Here is a 16,614-nt window from a genome sequence, read left to right on the forward strand (position 1 = left end):
GGCTGGCGAGCACCATAAGTTGTGTGTTTGTGTATGTGCGTGTTTGCAAGGACAGACGTTCCTGTGCACATGCACTCTTGGACTTCACCCTGTGTACTTCTTCCTGAGGAGCTGTGTCCTTTATTATGTGCTTCATGACTTCATGACACACTGGCACACATGTTTCCCCGAAATAAGCCATTGAAGCAATTATTGAGCTGGAAATGGGTGCGCTTTATAAATATGTGACTCATACATTCCTTTTGCGATTGGGTTTTGATACAGAATGAAAATAACTAAAACCACGTCCCAAATCTATAAAGGTTGTACGTTCAGCACTGTTTGTGCAAGCCCATGCTCACGGGTGCTGCTAGACTCTTATGCAGGGAGGACCTACAGTTGGTGTGGGCTCCTTCCTACTCAGGCTCTGCATATGGGTGTCATTTCTTCTGCTTTAATGCATTCGATAGAAAAATTTCCCTCCCAAGCCTTTATTTTGCTGATCACTCATCATTAATTGAAATGCAATTGATGTATTGCATTTGATCTGGCTTATTAAGTAGCTTCCTTACTAATTTCTTAAAAAGCTAATTCTTCTTTGTTCAATAGTGCCAAGTGGACAGAGACAGCCCAGGTCCACCTGTCTGTCCATCCATGCAGCCTTCTCTCTGTCCACCTACCGACTTGAATATAATGTATTTGTAAGACTTCATTAGTGGAGTAGCTTTGTACTTTTCTATTACATGTAATTTTTTTCTCTGTATTGGATTTTGATTCCTTTTCTTTCAGGACCAAATCTTAACAGCTAACTCTACACACACACACACACACACACACACACACACACACACACACACACACACAGAAAATTGAATTCAGGTAGAATTTTAATATTTTCCTACAAAGACCGTACGAGGCATTTTTTATAAAGAAAGATAAAGATATAATAAGATTAATTTTATCTATGAATTTATTCAGCTGGGATAAAGGCTTATGGCCAAATGCACAGAGTTGTATGTCTAGACAGATTAAAGGGAAAACTCCCTGTGTGTCCCTGCTCTGTAGTGTTGAGCCACATTTGAGACCATGAGTGTCCAGGCCAGTACCCAGGAGGACCTGGGCATTGTCCCTAGTGTCTCATTCCATTTTCCTCCCCAATCACAGCATCTTTCTAGTTTGCATTATCTATTGTTGAGCATGCAAACTTTATTTTCCTTTGGGGAGCATCACCTTGCATAACCAGATCTGCCGGTCCTGTGTGAAGACCTCCACACTCTGACTTTAACAAGTCTTTTTCTGTTCTTCACTGACATAGGCTTTCTCATGTCATGGCCCAGGTGCCTATGCAGCGACTCTCCTTTTTAAACCCATGACCATTGGGCACTTGATTCCTGTTGGTTGTGATCTGTATATATGTTTCTATGTTGTCTGATTTCTCATGAACATTTAGTAAGGTTGTACGGAAGTGAGTAAATGATATTTAATCAGACCATTGTCCCATGCATCACTATGTGCTTCTGTTTGCATGTGAAAGATGTGCTGGCTTTCCTGGGAACATGAACCAACTCCACAAATGGTGTCAGATGACCATAGCCACTTTATTAGGGAGGCAGCCTTCAGGCTTGCTTTATTTTGTGAATGGTTGTTTGGAAATTTCTGTCGGATTTCTGCCCACACAGCAGCCTCCATGTGTCACTGAAGGTGGCTCATTATTCACTCGCATACCCACCCCTAGGCATGCTTTCCTTTATTTCCTTGGACACCTACCACAGAATGGCAAGGGATGTCAAACATACAGGAAAGCGGCTTGACCCTCCAGCTGAATGCCTGATCTTGGTTATTTCAGCTCAGAACCGTTTGCCCATTCCCTTCAAGCTGATCAGTTTCTACCTTTGGAAGTTGCAGGTCTGACTAGGCACACCAGAATCCCCTGAAATGGAGCCCACTTCCAGCTTTCACTAATGCAGGGGTGTGCTGTGAGCATAGACATCATTCCAATATTGGCCTAGTAGCCCTAGAAAATGAGGGCGAGAGAGGGAGAAAGGAGGGGAGCAGGGAGAGGGAGGAAGGAAGAGAGAGGGAAAGAGAGAGAGAAAGAGAGAGAGAGAGAGAGAGAGAGAGAGAGAGAGAGAGAGAGAGAGAGAGAGCAATAGGCAATAAAAAGGTCAACATGGTTAAATGGAGCCAGAAAGAATACTTACTGCTGACTAACTGGCCCACGCTCAAAGCTGAAGAAGAGGAGGATGAAGAGGAGGAGGAGGAAGCCTGTCGCACCGGACTTTGAGAGGTGGATGCTTGGCCATGAGCCAGGTGCAGGAGGTTGCCTTGGGTGCCTGCTTGACCCACTGATGTCTGGGAAGATTGGTGAAGCTACACAAGGGATGTAAAAAAAAAACATACAAAATGAGTGGAACATTGTGGGAACTGCTAGGGATGGGACATTTCATCTGGGGTCGATTCATTTTATTTTCACGAATACAGTGTCTACTTCTTGGGAAGAGCACTATACCCAGGCAGGATTTATTTTTGTGTATATAATATGTTGCCTGCTTGCTTGACAGGCATTTTATTAGAAATTCTAAATATATTATTAATTCCCTACTTGGCTTGCCAGAATACCCAATTTTTTACATTTTTCAGCCATAGTGTGTGACTGAACCTTTTTCTGCCTGTTTACACAATTCCCACACACTTGGGAGGCTTCTCAGGGTGGTGTACAAGGAAACAACACAATTCAAATGCAAAACTCAAACTTAAAGTTGGCCTGTGCCCATCATTCAAAGATGTGATAGCTTAGGTGAGGTTCCAGTTTAGGCTGGCAGCTCTGCTCTCTCGCTTCCAGTTTTGGGTGTCTTATGCAAAACTGACAACATGTTTACTGACATCCTCTAGAAATCTGGTAATCAGAGCAAAGATAGAATTTTGTTCTGTGTGGGAATTGCTGCCTTCAGTGGCCAGACCTTCAACACTTGCTCACAGGGGAGTGTTCATTAAGAGAAGTTCTTTGAGGGAGCCTGCCTTATCTGCTGGCCCTATTCCAAGAGAGAGTTGATCTCCAGCATTAAGTCACCTTCCCCATCAGTCATCATTGACATAGACAGTGCCTCTGATCCTATCCCTGCAGCAGTCAGTTCCTGCCCCTGTGGTCAAAATACCCCAGGTTCAGTGGCAGGGAACCCCTAAAGTAGTTTCAGAAAGAGTCTGCAGCAGACTCTGAGGAACTTTGTTTTGCCAGACAGAACAGGCTTTACTCTAGGATGATAAGAGGAGAAAGTCTTGGCACCGGCTCTTCAGCTACTCCAACTGGAGGCTGTGGCCAAGGTCAGGATCAATGTTTTCTCTTCCATGGCCCTCTGACCCAGTGAGACAGCTTGGTGAAGGGCTGCTACTGCAGTCCTGGAATTCAGAGGCACAGGAAAGGCTGTAGTTCTATTAAAGGTCAGTATTCCAGTGTTAGCAATCTCTTTATTGGATATAAGAGGCAGGAAGCCCTGCTCAACTGTGACTCCAGCCTCGGGAATGGCAGTAGAAAGAGTCCTTATAGCCCCAGGTGAACGAGTCATCTCTGACTATAGCTTACTCTCTGATACCCGAGGCTTCAATCAGGATCACACGCCCCTGGGCGAGCCTCATTTCAACACACTAGAGGCTCAGATGCTTTTCTCCCCTGGTCTTTTGGCTCAAGGTCACCAGGTGTGTCTGACAGCCTGGAAGAAACATCCCCCTAAAGCGGAGGAGCCTTACAATTCTTTCATCACCCACTTGGCATCTAGCACCAGGTCCTAACCATCTCTCCACCCTTTTGTTGTTAGTTCTTACTGGAAGCCTAGTGTCCTTTGGCGACTGGGTCTCTTAAGAGGCAGAGCCACCGAGCTGACACTGAAGGGAGGTACTCCTTAAGGGAGAGTCTAAGTCCAGAGAGACAGCCGGTAACAGACTCCAGCTGCCCCTCTGCTCGCCTTTCTGTTTCACAGGCACAAAGCTTGCGTTTTTGCACTGGCCCTTTTGTCCCCAAAAAGCTTCCTCGTTAAGCTGTGTGACTGAATGCTACTTGTCACCTGATCTGGTTGTTTCACCAGCTCTCACCAGGCCACCTCCTAGCTTTCTTGCCTGGCTCCTTTTCCCCTGTTCTTAAGAATTTTATCACCTAATACACTGTGTTGTTTGACTTATAATGTCTCCCATCCTGCTAATATGCATGTCTCAGATTCCCGTTGTGAAGGTTCTAATTCTAAAACAAGGGGATGGTACATCCCCCTAAATATAAAATTTACCTTAACGGGTTGAAACCAGGATTGGACATGTGGATATACTTGAGGCCTTAGAATGTTTCAATCAGGTGCCAATACAGGGATTATATTTACCATAAAATTGTTAAAAGAACCTGGACATTCCTACTCCCCGGCTTCTGGGCACTCATCCCAAGAAGGAGCCCATGAAGGCGCTGAACATGGCTTCATCTACAGCCTGCACTCCACCGACAGGAGCCGCTTGCTCAAAGAACTGCACAGCTTCGAGTCCATTGCCATCGCACAACAAGAATCGGAAGCTCTACCACCCACTCCAGGACAGAGGAGATATGTATTCTTCCACAATGCGATACCTTTCGTAGGGTTTGGCTTTTTGGATAATGCAATTATGATTGTTGCAGGAATCCAAATTGAATTGTCTATTGGAATTATTTTGGGAATTTCAACATATTTTGGGAATGGCAGTCAACATGTTACTTTTTCCTATGTATCAACATATTATTTAACTTTCAGTCATTGATACTGTACTGTACCGACATGGGGTTTGCTTATTTCTGACATAACATGCATGGGATACCTATTTATGTCTTTATTTTTTTCTGATGGTTATAATTCAATGGTGAGGTTTCTCCAAATTATTTAAGATGTTTAATATCAGTTAAAATTGTAATTCCCTGCCTGGTGGCATTCCTTCTGTGATATTTCATGGTAAACGTTAACAATCATATAAATTCATTCAATTTTTAAACTTCCACATCCATCCAAAATGGAGCAGAGTTTTAAGTATATCTGACTATTTTAATTTTGACTCACACTGTCTTTAAGAGTCAGAGGTTAATCAAAAAGAACAATTGTCTGGCCCCCCCTCTTACGTAAGCTGCATATGCTAACAAGTGTACTTATTTCTGATTGGCTTTTTACCTTTAATTTCCCAACTATGAGTAATCACACTGAATTCTGGTTTGTAAGAGAAAGGCAGTGTTTGAATACTTCCTGTGTCTTAGAATATGGTTAAAGAGAGCATGAAAAAAGTCAGAGAGGTTTGGAAAAGAGAAAATGAGGAAGAGAAAAAGCTGAGAACTGGTGTCAAAATTGGTTCTCCACCTCTCCTTGGTTGTCCACCCTGCTTCCCTCTCTGTTGGGCCTCCTAGTAGGCCTTCTTTTGCTTATATCTTTTGGCCCTTGGACATTTAATTGTTTAACCAGGTTTATTAAACAACAGGTAGAAAATATAGCAGCAAAACCTATTCAGGTATATTATCATAGGCTAGCTATGGAGGATGCCTTTGTGATGGCCAAGCTCACCTACTATCTCCTCCCAGCCCAGGCAAGGACATTTTTGTCCTTAAGCCAAATGAGGCCAACATTCTTTTCTGCCTGCTGTCCTGATGTCTTTGCTGAAACATCAACAAATTGTACCCCTGCGTGCTGAGCTGGACAGTCAATGATGGGTAAGGGAGTGATATATTCACGGATAAAGGGCCTAAGACAGGAGGGCTGCCATTAGCTGCTGCCTTATCCCATGACGGACCCTGGCCCTAAGATTCTCTTGGCCATGTGACAAATATCACTCCAACCTAAGACAGATGCAGTTCCCGAGGGGCTCATTCCAGGACAGCACAGCCATTTGGTCGCCTTTTCATTTGACTATAAGGAAGGGGGAGATGTTGGGAGCGATGCCCTTGAAATCCTCCATTATTGATGTTATTATTATGGTTAGTGTTAAGTATGACTGGGTTCATGGAAAATCCCCAGCCAGCTGCAGAAGACTAATACAAATCTAGTGGTCAGAATAAATAATGATATGATAAAGTTCTGACCTTGCTGAGAAATACATCTGACGTCAAGATACCCAATGTGATGACCTGTAACCTTTCTGAAAAAACATCCTGCTGACCAATAGATATGACAAACCTGTGACCTTTCTAACATCCTGTCAACATCAGTCAATTCCCTGACCACACGAATACTGTGTCCTTGGCCTGTTTCACACTTCCCCCTCCCTCTGTTACCCATGTTATGGTATAAATTCAGCCTTGGGAAAAAGTAAAATTGTCGCCTTGATCAGACTCTTGTCTTGGCGTCCGTCCTTCTTCATGTCTCTTGTCCCTCATTCTCTTCCAGGTATCCTCAGCACCCTCGTTGACAGAATTTCCCATAATATATGAAGGTCTCAGTTGCTACTTTTATAGGTGTGGAGAGAGGGTTTCTCTATGTAGCTTTGGGTGTCCTGGAACTTGCTCTGTAAACAAGGCAGGTCTTGGGCTCAGGGCTCAGGGATCTGCCTGCCTCTGCATCTGAAGTGCTGGGATTAAAGGTGTGTGCCACTACAGTACTTTCATGTATGTATATATGTATGTATGTATGTATGTATGTTTGTATGTATGTATGTATGTATGTATGTATGTATGTATGTATATTCTCTCTGTCTCTCTGTGTATTTGTGTTTCTGTGCGAGTGTCTGTGTACATGTAGATGCCTATGGAGGGGTCAGAACCCTTGGAGCTGAAGTCACAGGCATTTGTGAGTGAACTGACATAAGTCTTGGGATCCAAATGGTAGTCTTCCTCACAGAGCACCACATACTCTTAACCACAGAACCATCTCGCTAGCCCCTTAGCTGTTTTCTTACTCTGCTAGCTCCTGGATTAAGGGTATGTTCATGGCCTCTTTAACTGAATTCTCACACTACTGTTGCCTCCATAGAGGGAAGCCAGAGCAGCGAGAACCTCTGGGGTATGATGATGGTTCATCCTCCTGGTATGAAAGAGCTGTTCTCTGGATTCTCTGGATATGTGACATCTGGTCCTGGGTTTAAGCCAATGACTACAATGAAACAAAGAGGGACTAATTTGCTTTTAAAAAGTTTTTGAACTTTGTCTTCTGTCTGTTTACTTACTATTCCTTTAAGGTCTCTTAAGGAAATTGGCTCTGAGAGGCTGAGGTAGGAGAGAGGAGAAAAGTTCCACTAGGCAACCTGGGGGAATATTTCCCTTCTTCCTGGGTTGCCCTTCTAAAAAGATGTTTCAGGAGTTCAGGGCCCTAAGGTAGTGGAAGATTAGCCTTAGCAGTAACCATCCTAGTTAATTGTAAACAATATTTGGTTCACACTAAAAGGCATGACAAGGTTTTTATAAAAGTGGAGCAGTCTGGGAGCCAAATCAGAGTGGGCAGGGAGTGGGAGCTAGCCACAGAGTGAATTAGCCTCTGTCATATCTAAGAGCCTTGGGCACGTCAACTCCAGTCTACATCTGCTTTTTCTCTGTGCGTACTTTCTCCATTCAACATTTTTGAAGATACAATTTTCCTGTAATAAAACACACCCATTTCAAACACAGCCCAAGAAGTCTGTCAAATGGATACACCTGTGAACCATCATAATCAAGACAGGAAGCTTTATCGGTTTATAAAGTTTCCTCTTGCAAGCAATGCCTACCCTCAATTCTCTGCCTTGACAACCATTTGTCTGCTTTCTCTCATGATAGATTCATTTGGTATAATTCTAGAGATGGAATCACACGACAACTTTCTTGTACCCACCTTATTTTGCTTGGTGGACTGTTTACAAACTCATGTAGTCTGTTGTGTAGTCCAGCTCATTCTCTTTGATAGCAATGTAGTAGTTCACTCCCATGATGAGTCTCCCCTTCCACAATCACACGTTTTACTGATTATCCACTTTTTGTTGGTGGATATTTGGGTGTTTCCAGTTTAGGAACATGATCAATAATTCTTTTATAGACATTTGTGTTCAAGTCTGTGAGTCTAATTTTTTTAAATGAAAGTATGAGTAGAGCTATACTTCCAGTACTGATTGTATTATAAATTCATATTGAACTTTCTAAGAAATTCCAAAATCGATGTCCATTTTACACTGACACAGCAATGCGTAAGAATTCTGGTTGTTCCTTCGTCATCACTAGTACCTTAGCTTATCAGTTTCTTAAGCATCCCAATGTGTCTTTAGCCACTCCAGCAGTTCTAGTAAGGGGTGACCCTAGAAACGAACTTAAAGCTATTTCCCACTGTGCTCTTTGCCTCCACGCAATGGTTAATGACACTATCCATACTCACTAGCTGTCCCTCTTGCGGCTATGATAAGTACATGACTGGCCCATGTGGCCTCTGAACATCAGAATCTAGATGCCTACTTGCCCCACAATGGAACTTCCTACAGTTGCAGTTTAGGTGGACATCCTTGTTACTTAGGTATTCTAAACAAAGGTTAATTGTGAGCCAAAGATGGTCGTAACTGACAAGAGGAACACAAATTGATAGGCATCAAACAACTGCCTAAGGTAATTAGCCAATTTGCTGAGCACATACTCAACAATTAAACCCAGCCAATTTTATCTTGTAGGGCTGCCTAGTAAAGATGAAATCCATTTTAATTTACTTCATAAATTGTGATAGATATTTCACATCAATATTTGCCTCTAACCTATTGAGCTGTCTTTCCAAAGACTGGTGCGGGGCAAACATGTTTACAGGTTTGAGGGACTGGTCAGGAGGAAGTTCTCTGGCTTCTCATTCCATTAATAGTTCATTAGCTGTGGCTGTGATAAACTGTCATGCAGGAACTGGACAGGACTATAGTCAGCTGTAGACATGCCATAGTACAGAAAGCATGGCCACACTGCAATGTCACTTAGGAATCAGGAAAGCAAGCTGGGGTTTGTGGGTAATTTGATGCAGGAGAGGAAATCTAAGAGAAAAACAAGCTAACATTTTGAAAGAATTTGCTCCACATATGTACAACTAAAGAGAAAAAGTAATCTAAGATTTGTAAGAATTTTAAATATTTTTCCTCCAAAGAAAACATTGGTCAAGGGCATTGAGGTTTTTGGTTTCTTTCCTGGGTTCTACCAGACAGTTAAACAAAAGTGTAATAAGAATTCTTAAAGGCTTTGAATTTGTAAAAGGTTGAATAGATTGTAATGGCACCATTCTTCCTGATTATAGTTGCCAGTGTGGACATTTGAACGCTAATTCTAGAAGAGCTGTGAGCTCAGAGGGAGCTGTGTGGTATGTAATCAGCTTCTCCCAAAGCTTTTTCCTCAGAAGAGGAGGACATTGATGGCACCATAACATTTAACTCTGTGCAGCTAGTTTATGTCAATGCAACACATGTTAGAGTCAGCTGGGGAGGAGGGACAGACCTCAATTGAGAAAATGCCCCCACCAGATTGCTCTGTGGACAAGGCTTAGTACATTTTATTGTTAGTCCACTGTGGGTGGTGCCACCTCTGGGTTGTTGGTGCTATGGGAAAGCAGGCTGAGAAAGCCATGGGGAGCAAACCAGTAACCAGCATTCCTCCATGGCCTCTGCCTTGAGTTTCCGCCCTGAGTTCCCTGGGAGCAATAGAAGCCTAGGTAATATCTATGTCTTGGATGCTTGAGATTTAATGATTTTGGTATATTAATTTTTAAAACTATGCTTAGAATTATATTTACAGAAGAAGAAGAGGAAGAAGAAGAAGAAGAAAGAAGAAGAAGAAGAAGAAGAAAGAAGAAGAAGAAGAAGAAGAAGAAGAAGAAGAAGAAGAAGAAAGAAAGAAAGAAAGAAAAAAAAGAAGAAGAAGGCGGCAGAGATTTAAGGTATTTTTGTGAAAGAACTCTGTGGTTCCATATAAAAAGTTAATATATTTTTAAAAAGCAGTTTAGGAAAATATATAATTTGATTTAATTATGTTGCATTTTAAGAAACTGACAATTTAAAAATCCATGCTTTGCCTAAATATTGGCAAAATTCCTAAAGCAAAACCGGCCACAGGAATTGGAATTGTTTAGGAGAAGGAAAGGGAGACTGTAAATAACTTGAAGCACACCCCTCGATGGTGTTTTACAGATGAGGCAGCAGATTCTGGAAGAGAAAGTGGCCTCTTATGTAGTAAAACTCTGTTTCCTCACTGTACTTCTATGAAGCTTCTATTTATTTATTTACTTATTGATTGATTGGATATTTTTAAATTTACATTTCAAACGTTACCCCCTTTCCCCTGCAGAAACCCGATATCCCATCCTCCCTCCTCCTGTTTATATGAGGGTGTTCCCCCACCCACCCATCCACTCCCTTCCACCTCCCCTCCCTGACTTTTCCCTACACTGGGCCATAGATCCTTGAAAGGACCAAGGGCCTTTCCTCTATTGATGCCCAACAAGGCCATCCTCTGCTGGAGCCATAGGTCCATCTCGTGGTTTAGTCCCTGGGAGATCTGGGGAGTCTGGTTGGTTGATATTGTTGTTCTTAAGGAGTAGCAAACCCCTTCAGCTCCTTCAGTCCTTTGTAACTCCTCCATTGGGGACCCTGTTCTCAGTTCAATGGTTGGCTGCAAGCATCCACCTCTGTATTTGTCAGGCTTTGGCACAGCCTCTCAGGAGACAGCTATATCAGGCTCCTGTCAGCATGCACTTCTTGCCATCTTCAATATTGTCTGGGTTTGGTGTCTATATATGGGATGGATCCTCAGGTGGGGCAGTCTCTGGATGACCTCTCCTTCGGTCTCTGCTCCACACTTTGTCTCCATATTTCCTCCTGCTAGTATTTTTGTTCCCCCTTCTTAGAAGGACTGAAGCATCTACACTTTGGTCTTCCTTCTTAAGATTCATGTAGTTTGTGAATTGTATCTTGTGTATTTTGAGCTTTTGGGCTACTATCCACTTATCAGTGAGTGCATACCATGTGTGTTCTTTTGTGATTGGGGTTACCTCACTCAGGATGCTATTTTCTAGTTCCATTCATTTGCCTAAGAATTTCATGAAGTCATTGTTCTTAATAGCTAAGTAGTATTCCATTGTGTAAAAGTACCATATTTTCTTTATCCATTTCTCTGTTGAGGGACATCTGGGTTCTTTCCAGCTCTTTAAAGGAGCTGAAGTTTACCTGTACCTGAGTTCATGTAACCACCTTCTTGTCCTTTTGGCGCTGTGAGCCAGGTGCAGAGAGGCTTAGCACATGGGGAATATGCACACGAGGAAAGTCATGGACAGCCTTTGTCTGCCACAGGAGGCTGCACATCTGTCTCACACATGAGATGGCCAAGAGGAAGACAGGACTCAAGCTGACCTGACCCTTCAAGCAACCTCCCACAGGCTGGCTTCATGGGATTGCTTGCACTCAGTGGCACTGCCAGGCTCTTTCATATATTCAACGTAGAAAGACCAAAATGGTAAACGGTAGTATCTTAGAGACATTTGTGTGTGTGTGTGTGTGTGTGTGTGTGTGTGTGTGTGTGTGTGTGTGTGTGTGTGTGTGTGTGTGTGTGTGTGTGTGTGTGTGTGTGTGTGTGTGTGTGTGTGTGTGTGTGTGTGTGTAATTTTTTTTCCATGTGGCTGGTTCATTGTATCCTGCCTGTGTGGTCTTTAATAGTGTTTTAGATTCTGGAATAAAACATCTTTCATTAATTCCATGATAATATAAAAAGTATGGGTGGCAAGTGTCTTGAATGAAAGAAATGTGAGTGTGCTCATCAAGTTGGGAAAGGATTGCACAGAAACAGTAGAATTCATAAAGGGAAGTTCATGTGGGAAGAGCAATCTCCAGATCTGTAAAGGCCAAAGAAGGATGTGTGACCTGCCCTCATGTACAAGCGTGGCAGATCAAGGTGGAATCTCTGATGGGTGAGAGAGAGGTGGGGAGGGAAGCATCTTGCTTGTGGCAGGCATTGTGAGGATGTGAGTGAGTGAGGAGTTAGAACAAGAGGATTTTAGTGGAGCCTTCCAAGTGCAGGCAGGAAAGCATCACAAACAACTGAGGGCTGCAGCCTGCGCTCAGCAGGGACACACAGGAAAATGTGCATTAAGATTTTAAGTGCAGAGTGGAAACGATAGAAGTTCTGTGCAGCTGAGATACTTAGGTGAGAGATCATGGGGAGGAGAAGGAGTTGATGTAGAGAAGGCAGCACTGGGCTGAAGTCTTCTCAGGCTCTCTGGGAGACGCTAATTTGGAACATCCTGACAAATGCTAGGATACATTGGAAAGTCACAGAGTGCTTGGGCTGGGTGTCTTCAAGGATGGCTCTGGAGAGCCTAGTGCCTTAGATAGTGAGATAGAAATCAGCAGCTGTGAACACACTGATCTTTCCTAGGTTGGGGCTGGATTTAGGTTTATGTTGAGCTGACTCCTGTCTTTCAGGTGTCAACTGGTGATGATAAATAGTTTGAGGAAAGGAAGCTGAGGTGAGATCGACAGAGGGATAAATCACAGAGAAGGGCTGATGGCCCAGATCCCCCAAAATGCCATTGGTCAGGGAACTTGGGCAAACGTATTTCAGGGTGCATGCTGTATGGAAAACACTGTCAAATTGATGAGCACTTTCTAATCTGCTATCTGCCTTGGAATAGCCACCAAGCTGCAGATTTTCATAAAAAGTCTTTCCGTGAAGACTATCAACTCTGAGGCCGCAGACATGATAAAAAATGTACCAGCCAAGGAAGGACTCTTCCTGAACAAAGGCTGTTATTTGCTGGTAACTAGCTAGAACATGGGCAGACTTTGACTACAATGTTCACAAGGTTCTGCCCTTCGTCTTGGGTTGAGACTTTACGGTAGCGCTCGCACTACTTCCAACAAGAGTAAACACAAGAGCATCAAGGCTTAGGTTGGCTGTCCCTAAATACTACAAAGGTGGATAAAATGTCAGAACAAGTTTTGTCAGTCAAGAATGGGCTTCAGATGAATGTGATGTTGAAGATTTCACAGCCAGCCATGCTAACAGACAATTCTGTGGCAAGTGTGTTCATCAAAACAGAAGACACAAGTAATTGCGTGAGTTAATAAAAACACAATAACTGAAAAGAGGAAAAATGTATTTCTGGTAAGCAAGAGTATTTTTGTATTTATTTGAAAACAAGAGAAAGGACACTTGCCTGACATTTTAAGTGAACTGAGTTGCCTAAGCTGCATCAGCTTTCCGGTAGCATTGAATGTTCCGAAGAAAACCCCCAAATCTTTACTTGGAAGGCAATCTCTCGGTATCATAATAATCTTTAAAAGTCGGTGTTCGACTGTATAGGTTGAAACATTTGCTTTTCAAACTTTCCTTGTGAGACAAAAATTCCCTTTAACATTTGCTAGGGTTTAGTCAAAAGAAGAAAAAACACAGAGAGAAAACGATGGCTTAAGAAGGAATCATGAATTCAGTCACAGGACAAACCTGTGATTGAGAGCTATTCTCTGACCCAAATGAGTCTTCAAAGTTGGGGGCAGCCAAAAAATCTGGGGCAGGAAACAAAAGGCCACTTTTAAGCTCCAGTAGATCCTTTAGTTTTTATATGTAAAGCATTTCATCTGGCTCCCTCCCATTTGCTCTTTATGTTCTTTGCCCACTCATCAAGCTTCTCTGGTCTGGTAGGTTCTATGGTGCTTTATTTAGGACCATGGAGACTGGTATATTTTAAAAAAGTACTGTGTGTTTCAGACAGTAACTTGGTAGGCTCTTCCCTAGAGACTCCATTTTAGATTTTATTCAGGTCCTTTGAGTCAGGGTTAGGTCGATGGAAAGCTTAGCATGTGGTTAATGCTATTTAAAAATTCAAGTGACTCACTCCCACTCCAGGTCATCTGATCTGAAAGCTTTATACTTTCTTAACATGGATTTCCTTTTGTGTAGGGGTTAGGGACTGTCCCCCTGCAATCTATGACATATTTTACTGTCAGAATCATGCTCTTTTGAGATCCAGTATTTGCCATAAATCACTCAAAAGAATAAATCGAGAAGCTTCTTACTGGATGATAGAAACCCTTTAGTTTTAGTACTTGTGCATATTATAGTTCTTCAATGCAAAGGGCAATATTTAAAGAAAAATCAAAGAGCACTGCTGCCATACCTTTGGTATTAGGGCCTTTTGTGTTTGATTGGGAGTGTTTGATGCTTAACAATTGTAGCTATCGCCCTTAGTACCCAAGCCTGCATGTCTATTGATGATGTGCCCAATCCTGTGCCTAACTTCATGCTCCAAAGTGTTTTCATTACAGCCAATGCCGAGACAAAGTCCTCTATCTCTACCACTCCCCTGACATTTGGGAACTAGTTCACCTTGGTGCCTTCAGCTTTTCCTGGAGCAGGGTAAGAGGCTTGATGCCTGCTATGACTTAGGGGTGGGGTGACCTTCCCCACATTCTTTTCAGTCACACTTTTGAATTCTCATTATGCATACACATTATGTAAAGGTTGCGTTCACATATTCCTGCAAAGGGCATCATTCCTCCATTTGGGATGCTAGTTGTGACTGACATGGATTTGCCAGGTCATCACAGTGGAGCGCCACCTGTTTCCTCAGTAGTAGTGAAGTTTCATTTCAGGGGAGACAAATATAGGGTAGGGAAGCTCTGGAAGTGTTTCTGGATGTTTGGGAGAGACTATGGAAATATTACTGACAACTGGTGTGGGCGGAGTTGAAAAGTAGCTGCATTCCTTGATCAGACCGTTTACCTCTATCTACCTTTGAAATCCAAGGTGAGTGAGAGCCACTTTACATCAAGTGCTAATGACTGCTAACCAATTCACTTTCCTTATGATTAATGAAGTGGCTTTGCTGACATAGCTTTTTATTTTATTTTATTTGTTTTCAGAGAAGGTAGGTAGGCCTCATTTTTTCTCCCTAGACACAATTATGAATAGGCTCAAACAAACAGAAGTAGGGTTGAAGAAGGCAAAGGGGCTGGGTGTGGGGGTGCACATCTTGATCCCAGCAGAGGAAGCTGTATCTGCATATGTTCAAGGAGGTCTAGTTTGCACATCAAGTTCCATGATAGCCAGGACTACATAGTAAGAAAGATAGAGAAGTTTGCCTCTTTTGAAGGTAGAAAATCAATCAGTCAAATGGCCCCTTATAAATAACAAAAGGTGACTATGGGCATGGAAGTCTTTAACTTAAAGGTGGGTTCTAGCTTGGAACAATGGCTTCACTGGCCTAGATTAAACTTCTAGTGCAGAGACACAGGCCCTGGTTTCCATGATGTGTGTTTCCGGGCACTTCTTGCTCACTGGTGTCATATTCCTCCAAGTTTTGTTTTTCTCATGACATCTGCCATGGAGTGAAGTTTCATATCTGAACAAGTCTTTGAAGACTGTGGATCTTCTGTGCTAGGTTTGTAAACTCCATGAAAGAAGGGTTCATGGTTCCTGTCTCGACTACTCACTTCCAGGTACGTTGTCTGACATATGGTTGATAGCCAAAAAAAGTTTACAGTAAACCTTTTTAATATTAATTGAGCAAGCAAGTGGATTTCTGTAGTGACAATTCTGGAATATTTTTTAAAAACACAAATAGAGGATTGTGCTTTCATTTTAATCCCATGTGTGAGGATCTGGGGGCTGCTTCCGACGGTCCATAGCAGCTGACTGTGATTCGCCTCATGCTCTAGCAGAGGCGTGGATTGCCAGCTGCAGATAGTTTCTGTGACTGTGGTGTTTGGAATTCTGGGAACTTTTCAGTGGGTATATAATGCTAGGGCCCCGAGAGGCTGGGTTGGTAGCTGTTTGTCATTTGTTGAGCTTGGTTGTGGTTTGTTAGTAGCCATGGTTGAAGAAGAGACAAAAGGAACAAAATTAGATTCAAGGGTCCCCCCTCTCTTACCTCTCTGCCTCTCTCTCCTCTATCTTTCTTCCTCTATATAGTGCTAGAAGTAGACACTGGCAGAGGGATTAAGAGTGGGTAAAAAGAACCCACAAACTAGCTAGCTATACTAGCTACAGGCTTCTGTGTTTAGCCTCTGATGCTGCTGAGGTGGAAGGCATTTGTGGTGCTGCTGTCTCTGGAGGGACTTTTCTGTGTTGCTGTAGCAAATGGCAATAATTGTGCCTTATTCTCATCTCTTTGCATTGTTTGTCAAATGCTTGATGTACTACAGTCTCCCAACAACATATAAAGCTTCATCATCAGCTGCACATTGGGCGGCTAGCCTTTACATTCCTTTCTGCCATCTTCCTTTAATCACTGTATACTCAACCTTAAAACTGGGTCTTAGCCCTGTTCTGCTTTGACTTGCTGACTAATCTGGTTAACAGTTCACTCTCTTTCAAAGTGCTTGAAACAGAACTGACTCGCGCTTCAAAACACGCTCTTCCTGATGTCTTCTCTGCAGCACTAGACGCCTGCCAGATGGATCCTACCGTTTGATCATCACTCCTGTGCTAGGTAGCTTTACCAGGTTCCTCCCCTACTTAGCCATCACCTCTTCTTTCCCCCTCTTCTCCTGTTCTTTATAAGAGCTGGCACTTACCAGACAGATCCTGGATCTTCCTTCTTTTCCCTGTCTTCAGGCTATCTCTAGTTGTCTTTTTTATTTTTCAGCTCTAGCAAAAACACCTCTCGACTCCTATTGTCAACTGCTGTTCAGTAGGTGTGCTCAGTAATCTTTGCTTGGCTGTCACTATTGTCC

General features: G+C 42.8%; 1 protein-coding gene across 3 annotated transcripts in view; it reads right to left on the bottom strand.

The window, feature by feature from the left end:
- The window catches only part of Pou6f2 (POU class 6 homeobox 2), a 508,576-nt gene that overhangs the window by 11,492 nt on the left and 480,470 nt on the right, over window positions 1-16,614 (bottom strand). For all 3 annotated transcript variants that reach the window (XM_032884805.1, XM_032884807.1, XM_032884806.1), the window contains one exon: window positions 2,181-2,349. In XM_032884805.1, coding sequence (XP_032740696.1) covers window positions 2,181-2,349 — 169 coding nt within the window. The remainder of the gene's footprint in view (window positions 1-2,180; window positions 2,350-16,614) is intronic.

Source organism: Rattus rattus, chromosome 14 (genome assembly GCF_011064425.1).
Source record: "Rattus rattus isolate New Zealand chromosome 14, Rrattus_CSIRO_v1, whole genome shotgun sequence".
In the NCBI taxonomy this organism is placed as follows: domain Eukaryota; kingdom Metazoa; phylum Chordata; class Mammalia; order Rodentia; family Muridae; genus Rattus; species Rattus rattus.